This window comes from Hemibagrus wyckioides, linkage group LG06, assembly GCF_019097595.1.
Source record: "Hemibagrus wyckioides isolate EC202008001 linkage group LG06, SWU_Hwy_1.0, whole genome shotgun sequence".
Classification (NCBI taxonomy): Eukaryota; Metazoa; Chordata; class Actinopteri; order Siluriformes; family Bagridae; genus Hemibagrus; species Hemibagrus wyckioides.
In genome coordinates this window covers 35,223,823-35,233,016 of record NC_080715.1, presented here as the reverse complement: position 1 = coordinate 35,233,016, position 9,194 = coordinate 35,223,823, and the positions used below count along the sequence as shown (strand labels likewise).

Sequence of the window (9,194 nt, the reverse complement as noted above, 5' to 3'; positions counted from 1 at the left end):
ATTTTTATTTAAGAAAATATGTAATTTTAAAGTCTTAAATTCACGATACATTTCGTATTATAAGTTTCATCCATTCTTAACTCATATTATTCTTATACTAAGGTCATGTTTTTTCCCCACACAGAAGGTCATGCAGATTTCTGTAATAATAGAGTGGTAAATATGTGAAGATAAAGGTGTGCTGCTTTTAAAACACAATACAGCAGAGTCGAAGTGTACATCTGTAATTGTCTTTTTTAAGCCGTACTTCGTAAGCGCTTATTTGTAGCGCACTCGGACACTGCGCACTAAAAGCGTCATGTGAGGTCAGAGAGCAGGAATTCCGCCTTTAGCTCAGCAAGGAGCCACAATACGGCGCTACACACACGCGCGCGCGCGCGCGCGCCCGACTTTCTTTCGTTTCTTGGAGACCTGATCCACATTTTACGCGTCAGTCTCCAAAAAAAGGCACTGTAGGTAAGCTCACGCGCACGGCTTTGTTGTTTCCGTCCCAGACCGAGACTTAGGACGTAGGAAGACGTGACTTTGATCGTGTTTTACTCATAAGGACACCGGCAGGGGAGTTCTGCTTGACTGCCTGAGCTGATATGTAGTTGGATCTTTGGATTTGGACTTCCTTTGGAACTTTATAAGCCCTGAGATCACCGCGGATTGTTTCCCCCCTCTCTGTCTCATGTCTGTGTTGATTTTGTCCTGTCTTAACTGGCACCATGTCGCCCGGAGCGGAGAAAAGACTCGAGTCTCAGTTGAAAATGTTGGATTCCATGATCAGAGACCAGCGGTCAGCCCTCAATCTGGCGAGTTTGTTGGTAAGAACAACGTGCGGCTTTGGTATATTAGTGTGCTGCTGATTTAACAGTGCATGCTGTAACTATTTGAAGACTACCCTGTATGGTATTGCATGTCTATTATCTGTCCCTGCTTTAAAGGTACACGGAGTAAATGCTTCTATTTAATGTTTTTCTAAACAAAATATCTAAAAATTATCAGTCACCCAGGTCACTGAAGTCAAGACATTTTTAATTTTTTAAATATTGTTATTCCTCATCCAAGGAATTTTGCTCCTAATTCCCTTCATTGAATCACTTAAGAGTACTAGTTTCCAAGCCAAGTTGGTGTGCTAAATCTTAAGTTCACCCTGAGAACAAACTTTAGATTTTATACTTTTTTTTCTGAATGTAATTTGTGATTCAGAATAGAATAATCCCTTACGCTCAGACAAGCTTTATCAGTGAAGAGCTGTAGTGCAGTGTAGTGAGTTTTATTAATGTATTGCTCTGTTTTGACTTTCTGGAGCCTAGAACTAGTATCAGAAAAGGAAAGGTAATACAGAGAGAGAGAGAGAGAGCAAACCAAATCCTCAAACCAGTCTGACAGGACTGCCTCTACCACCACGTCTGTGAAATATCCCAGCTTCAGTCCTCATCTTATATTACACCACCTTTAAAAACATGAAACTGAATATCTGGTTAATTTGTGAATAAATCACGAGAAGCCAGCTGTAACTAACCCATTAGTACTGTAAACAAGCAGATGGACAAGCTGGTGGTTTTGGGTCTTATCTGCTTTTGTGTGATATAATCTATGTGTATGAAGGAACACACCCTTCTCCTCAGGAATGTGCCTGTCTAGAAGTGCTCTATTCCCAATCAGTGTCTGTGTGTTTTTAAAAGAAAACTTGCACTGAGGTCCTGGAGTACCCCTGTCCTGCACTTTTTATTATTTTTCATGCTCACACACAATTTGCTGATTGACAAACTCTTTCTGAACTGACAGGGGGTGAGTCAAAGTAGGAAAAAAAAACCCTTGGAGGTCAGAGACACTGCATAATACTGATCAAATAGCATCATTCCACTATAATTATCCCTCTGGATATTTAATGTCATGCCTTTGCCTTTGATGCACTGTAGTTGGGGGGAGCTGCAGAACACGCCTGTGTTGAAACCAACTAAATGGTGTTCAGTTGAACACCTCCAGTCAATTCAAATTAGTCAGAATTTCTGAAGAAATAAGTCACTAGGGTGTGTATGTGAAAACTCATATAGGTAGTTAAAAGTGTTGACATCAAATGCACCAGTAAAAAGTTTACTGTGAATGTTTAAAACACTAACATGGATCAAACATACTTATCGTCATATTCATACCTCATGTTTACTTCCTGATTCTATCCTCATTGCATACTTATGCCCTTTGAGCAATAATAGCTACTCATAAGCAATTACTGTGTGTGTGTGTTCAAAAGATGACCAAGGATTTAGCTACTGGTGTTTCTCATGGCTCATACCATCTCAGGTTTGAATACATGCTAAGTACCACAAAACATTTCATTAATATTTCGTCTTAATCTTTACTGCTCAATGATGACCTTTCTGTTTAACAGAATTCGTTATCAAAATAATTGACTGACATTCTCTGCAGGCTCATTTGCTTTGCGACACATGTTGACCAACGTTGTGGTTATATGAAAAAATAAATGAAAATAAATGTCAGGTCAGTTGACGGTCATCCAGCTATTTGGAAGCAAAATCAATGGAGACATTTTTCCCCTGACTATCTGATCAATACTTTGGTCTTATTTTGGGATATTTGTTCCATATGAAAACACTTTGTTTAAAGTATGAGAGTTATGTTTTAATAAAAGGCCAGGAATTTATATGCCACCTGAACGTTCCTTAAATTCCTCTGCTAATTATTTTCTGCACTTCCTTCATTACTGGTGCAGTCTTAAGTAATTAACTCATCCTCACTGTAAGAAAGGCAGCAGGGTTACAGTGGCAGTGCTATGCAGCAGGAGCTCGACTGTCCAAGCAGCAGAGGTTCTTTCCCAGGGTAGAACAAAGATATGATGTTATTATTGGAGCAAAACCACTGAGCACCTGTGACAGTGGAATCTGTAGAGAATAATTCATAAGTAAGTTAAATAAGTCACAGTGATAAAGGCTTTGGGAGTTGCAAACTTTTTCTCTCGCCCACAAATAGATTAGTTACACCTCCTCAAATTGTTCATCGTTCATTGGTGCACAAATCCGATTCTACGAGAAATGTATAGGTTCACATTTGTGATACAGTTTCTGCAGTAAATATGGAGCAAAAACACATTCAGACACATCAAGAAATAACACATTTGCATAAAACATTTTTGCAAAAATGCAAATCAGTCTGTGAATTCATGCAGTGAGAGATGCACACTTGTAATATATACACACAAAATTTTTGAATTTTTTTCTTAGATATTTTATTGCACAAACTGCTTGAATCTTCCACAATGAGTCTCAAATGCTATTTTTTTGCTCAGCACCTGATGTTTTTCTGAGGAAGAATTTGAGAACTGTTGTGTTTGTGGGAGAGAAAAAAAAATCCACTAAAAGAGTCTGCAGCTCCAAAAGTATTTTTTATCCATGATTTCAAAATTATTGATTCACATATGTGACTATTTTCTACAGCTACAAAATCTACTGTCACAGATGCTCAGTTTTTTGCTCCAAGTATAGTTATACCCAAAAATCAGATTAGGTTAGAGATCTCTAACCCAGATCAGGTTAGAGATGTCTGGGATGACCTCAGCCTCTTGCCATGATGAAAAAAGAAAGGAATAAAAGGAATGTACAGTAAATCTGGGTTAAATTTTAATAAATAAAATTTTTTAAACTATATAAAATTTAATTTTTTTAAAATATATATTTTGAAATGTCATTGTATTAAATCACCAGTCCAGTGTAACAGATTTCAAATGGAGAATCTTTAATAATCGTGATATTTTAAAGCTAAGACCAGACTTGATTATACTTACTCCAGGAATCCACCCGGCTCCTTCTTCACCCCTCATGTTGTTTGAAGGGAATAGAATATTCAGGAAGCTGAGGTCACATCCTCGAATTCAGAGGAGAGATAACCGAATCCAGCGTGTGGAATGGCTACCACTTCCTGCTTGTGTGTGTGTACATGTTGGTCATGCTACAACTCATTTGTAGAAGCAAACATCATGGTGTAGAGGAAAACTGGGACAGAAACTCATCACATGAAGCTGAAAGGCAGAGCTGAATGTAGTTATTTTTTTGCCTCCTGTTTGTTTGTTAAATGATGATCAGTTTTTGGAGAAAGTAACAAGCAGTGAATGGGAGGGTTGTTGGGGTTATAAGAGTTTGACGACTCATTTGGAGATATATTTAGCTCTGACATCTTTTTAGCTTTTGGATCTACAAGTCCCCAGCAAGCCCCAAGGCATGAGGTTGCCCAGCTCCTCCTGTATTACAACCATTCCAAGCTCCCTCCAAAAGAATGCAGCTGGGTAATACTCTGACCTCTCTGGCAGACAGTGACCATTGCTTGTCTTTACTGTAGTCAGCCTGGGCACATTCTTTATTTCTCAGAGGATGGAAAGCCATCCCCTCCCCACCCTCTGCCTTGGTGGACTCTTGTGTGGCTTCGTGGACTGGACTCTCACCTAGCCAAGATTCTGCAGATTACCTCTGAACCCCTCTCTTCTCCTCTAATGAAAACAGCCCTGAATGGAAGACCCCTTTGCCAGGAGAAGCTAACACACCTAACCTCATCCCTACATCTTGCCATTCTCCAACACCAGTAGAAGCTGAAATTTATTCTAGTACAGTCTTCTGAGTTTCCCATTATCCTTGGTCACTCCTGGCACACCCCATATATTGACTGGTCCACCAGCACTATCCTCAAGTGTCTCTTCCTGAGTACCATGATCTCAAGGCAGATTTCAGCAACAGAGGGCCACCACTTTACCTTCACACCATCTGCATGACGGTTCCATTGACCTGCTCCCAGGCAGGCAGTGGGGAGCAATGGCCAAATACATCAAGGAAGCCCTCACTGCTACTTTCCTTCCACCTGCCCCCCTGGCACAAGGCTTTCGTGGGCAAGAGAGATGCAGGCCTTTGCCCATGCATAGATTACTAATGTTTTAGTACATTAAGGTCTGGAATTACTCCCCATTTCCACTTATGTCCACCACTTTTGAGGGGTAACAGGGAGACTCCATCTTCACCAAACTTGACCTGCACAATGCCTAAAATAGGGCGAACATCCGGTCCACTACGAATGATCTAGTTCTTTTATAAATTCACGGTCTGGATCCAGTACTCATTACAACTTTTAAGTTGTTACAGAGAACCTCCATCTTCACCAAATTTGACCTGCGTCACTCCTACCATCTGCCATATGTGGTTCTTCCCTAAACTGTCATCATAAATTTGGAAACATATTGTCTACAGTCTCGCTGTATGATGTATTAAGAGAATTTTCCTTCACTGGTACTAAATCTGCTCCAGTATGACAGTGCTCTTGTGCACAGAAAACCCTGTAAGGTGCATGAAGACATGGTTTGCCAAGATTAACCATGGAAGAACTCCTTCCACTGTGTCCTACTCAAAGCCTCACTAATGATCACCAATGTTCTTGTGGCTAAATGAACACAAATCCATACAGCTATGCTCCGAAATCTAGTGGAAAGCCTTCAGAGAAGTGTTGATGTTATTAAAACAGTAAAATCAGATTGGATGTTGAACAAGCACATGTGGATGTCTTGTGTCAAATATTCTTGACATTCTTGTTTATCTAATGTGACTTTTGCTTTCTGCTTATCTCTCTCTTTGCATACCTTTAGTGGCAACTCTGTAGCATGAAGGACGCACTACATAATCATTTAACCCAACATTATTATTCTCAGCCTATCTGGGTATAAGCTAACATGATGGAACACTTCACGTTAGCATATTTTACTTGCTTTGTAAAATTGCAGGTGCATTCTTTAATTTAAACTGCAGCACATGTCAAAGAATGCACAATCACCACAATATGGAAATGCTTTGTAACAACATAATCTGCTTTGTTAGCATATCTCTATCTCTAGCATATTTCCTTATAACAGTTGTTCTAATGTCACACTCATAAACTGTAGGTCTCTTAGAACTTTAGCTTCCTGGTTCAGCTTTTTATTAGATGTATATTCATATTTAGCCACAATTAATTTGCAAATCAAAACCTCCAGCTTATGTCTATAGTGAAGCTAAATAAGCATGTTGTCTAAAAGCTTTCTCATGCCTTGTAGGTGAATGAAGATTGTCCTGAATGCAGATGCCTTTCTAATGGTTTAAATGTTTTTTTCTTTTTAATTTGTGCAGGATTCTATAAATGCCTTGGCCCTTGACCTGAATCACTCTGCGCTGCGGAAGAACAAAAACATTGATGTCTTCCTAAACAGATGTAAGCAACTTTAAACAAATAGTACAGCTAAATGTCCAAATATTTTTTGGATGAAAATATAGTTCTGATTTTCACTGGAACTTCGGCATAGGAATTTAATTTGTTCTGAAGTCAAGTTCTTAAGGTGAAATTTTGTATTTTCCTATAAGAAATAATGTAAATGCAGATAATCTGTTCCAGCCATTCAAAAATTTGACCAATATGACCAATATGAAGCATATGGCTGCTTACAAAGAACTGACCCAAGCCAAGCATTCCATGTTAAGGGTCTCACAGGAAGTCGTGCCACCAACCTGTCAACAAAAAAACACCCGAAAAATCACCTAGCTTTTGAACGCATGCTGAAGGCGACGTTGGTTGACTCTTTCCAAGCAGCTTTCACTGACTGAAAAAAAGTTTGTAAAATTTGTAAACTTGCTTCAGTTGGCTTCGCAAACAAGTTTTGACGTACTCACAACTTAGCCGGCATTCGGATCAAGACCACTTCCTCATTGTTTCTAGATGTCTGTGCATGATTTATAATAAGAATACTTGAGATATCATTTAATATCTTTCAGACATTTCTGAACACATGGTTGTATCAGTAAGAAAGCTGAGTTTTTGTGCACTATTGTGTAGATGAGAAGGCTGTAAACCGTCTGAGGGAACTGCAGGTGAGACCTGATGACTTCGACCGAATCAAATTAATCGGCAAAGGAGCCTATGGAGCTGTGCAACTGGTGAGTAACTGCTGAGCTGTGTGTGTGTGTGTGTGTGTGTGAGAGAGAGAGAGAGAGAGAGAGAGAGAGAGTATGTGTGTGTGTGAGAGAGAGAGAGAGAGAGAGAGAGTGAGAGAGAGCGAGTGAGAAATATGGGGAATGTGTAGGCTTTTTTTAAACGACATGCTATTTGCCTTGAAGCGTGGACTTTTGTTTGGTTGTGGTGAAGCTTCTTAGCCTGCACGAGTCTGCACATGTCCAGAGACTGCAAGAGTGTGTGGGTTGGAATTGTGTGAGATCTTAAACAGATTTGGTTAGAATTTAGGTTTTCATGACTATCTGTTCCATTACTTTGAATCAGAATATTGTGTAATAATGCTATAAATAATATATAATTTTATGATTCTATTTTCATGACAGCTTTTTAAATAAAACTCAATATTTTCTGTCAGAAAGCTGAACAATTTCAACATATGTTTGCAGATGCTCCAGTTTTACCTACATTATATGTCACAAAATTAACTCCAAACCATCAAATGATAAGATTCAGTATGACAATAGAGCACAGATGCATCATTTCTCAATAAGGAATCTGACAGGGCAAATGTTAAAATAAAGATATCAAGCACATTTTTGCGTACATGTTGTATACACATAACAGTAACATATTTAAATAAACAAACAAACAAACAAATAAAAAAACCATTACCATTAATAAACATTAATTACCCGTGGTCTTAAAAATGATCACATGGGCTCCCGAGAGGTGAAATAGAAAAGGCTTTGTTTTATCGTCCAGGGATGCTAGATAAAAAGTTTGTTGGCTTCATGTGTCTTAGAGGAAGCGTGTTGACCTCCTCCTCTGCTGTTTATAACAGGGGAGAGGCAAGGCCAAGACTAAATTAGGTAAAAATGTTGATTCTTCTAATGTGTCAGTGATTAACTATTTAAAACATATATTTTCTTAATGTACTTTAGAGTATGTAATAAACTGGGTTTTTACTAAAATAAATAAATTTAGCAAAACCTAGGAGAGTCTTACACATGAAAAAACATTTTTTAAAATATTTACATTTACAGTTCACATAAACATTATATATACTGTACATATAGTGTACAATATATATATATATATATATATATATATATATATATATATATATATATATATACATATATATATATATATATATATATATATATATATATATATATATATATATATATATACATATGTATTCATATGTGTGTGTGTGTGTATATATACACTATATTGCCAAAAGTATTCGCTCACCCATCCAAATAATCAGAATCAGGTGTTCCAATCACTTCCATGGCCACAGGTGTATAAAATCAAGCACCTAGGCATGCAGACTGTTTTTACAAACATTTGTGAAAGAATGGGTCGCTCTCAGGAGCTCAGTGAATTCCAGCGTGGAACTGTGATAGGATGCCACCTGTGCAACAAATCCAGTGGTGAAATTTCCTCGCTCCTAAATATTCCACAGTCAACTGTCAGCTGTATTATAAGAACGTGGAAGTGTTTGGGAACGACAGCAACTCAGCCACGAAGTGGTAGGCCACGTAAACTGACGGAGCGGGGTCAGCGGATGCTGAGGCGCATAGTGCGAAGAGGTCGCCAACTTTCTGCAGAGTCAATCGCTACAGACCTCCAAACTTCATGTGGCCTTCAGATTAGCTCAAGAACAGTGCTCAGAGAGCTTCATGGAATGGGTTTCCATGGCTGAGCAGCTGCATCCAAGCCATACATCACCAAGTGCAATGCAAAGCGTCGGATGCAGTGGTGTAAAGCACGCCGCCACTGGACTCTAGAGCAGTGGAGACGCGTTCTCTGGAGTGACGAATCGCGCTTCTCCATCTGGCAATCTGATGGACGAGTCTGGGTTTGGCGGTTGCCAGGAGAACGGTACTTGTCTGACTGCATTGTGCCAAGTGTAAAGTTTGGTGGAGGGGGGATTATGGTGTGGGGTTGTTTTTCAGGAGCTGGGCTTGGCCCCTTAGTTCCAGTGAAAGGAACTCTGAATGCTTCAGCATACCAAGACATTTTGGACAATTCCATGCTCCCAACTTTGTGGGAACAGTTTGGAGCTGGCCCCTTCCTCTTCCAACATGACTGTGTACCAGTGCACAAAGCAAGGTCCATAAAGACATGGATGACAGAGTCTGGTGTGGATGAACTTGACTGGCCTGCACAGAGTCCTGACCTCAACCCGATAGAACACCTTTGGGATGAATTAGAGCGGAGAC

The 9,194-nt window shown here is 39.3% G+C and overlaps 1 protein-coding gene across 4 annotated transcripts in view; it reads left to right on the top strand.

Annotated features, from left to right (window-relative positions):
- Positions 1-327: 327 nt before the first annotated feature.
- Positions 328-9,194, top strand: part of LOC131355265 (rho-associated protein kinase 2-like) — a 51,756-nt gene continuing 42,889 nt past the window's right edge. For 3 of the 4 annotated variants that reach the window (XR_009204844.1, XM_058393603.1, XM_058393602.1), the window contains exons 1-3: positions 328-809; positions 6,147-6,228; positions 6,847-6,947. Coding sequence is in view for 3 of the 4 variants with exons in the window: in XM_058393603.1 (XP_058249586.1) it covers positions 711-809; positions 6,147-6,228; positions 6,847-6,947 (282 nt within the window). In the remaining variant the exon portion in view is untranslated. The remainder of the gene's footprint in view (positions 810-6,146; positions 6,229-6,846; positions 6,948-9,194) is intronic. The other variant, XM_058393604.1, reaches the window with a different exon arrangement.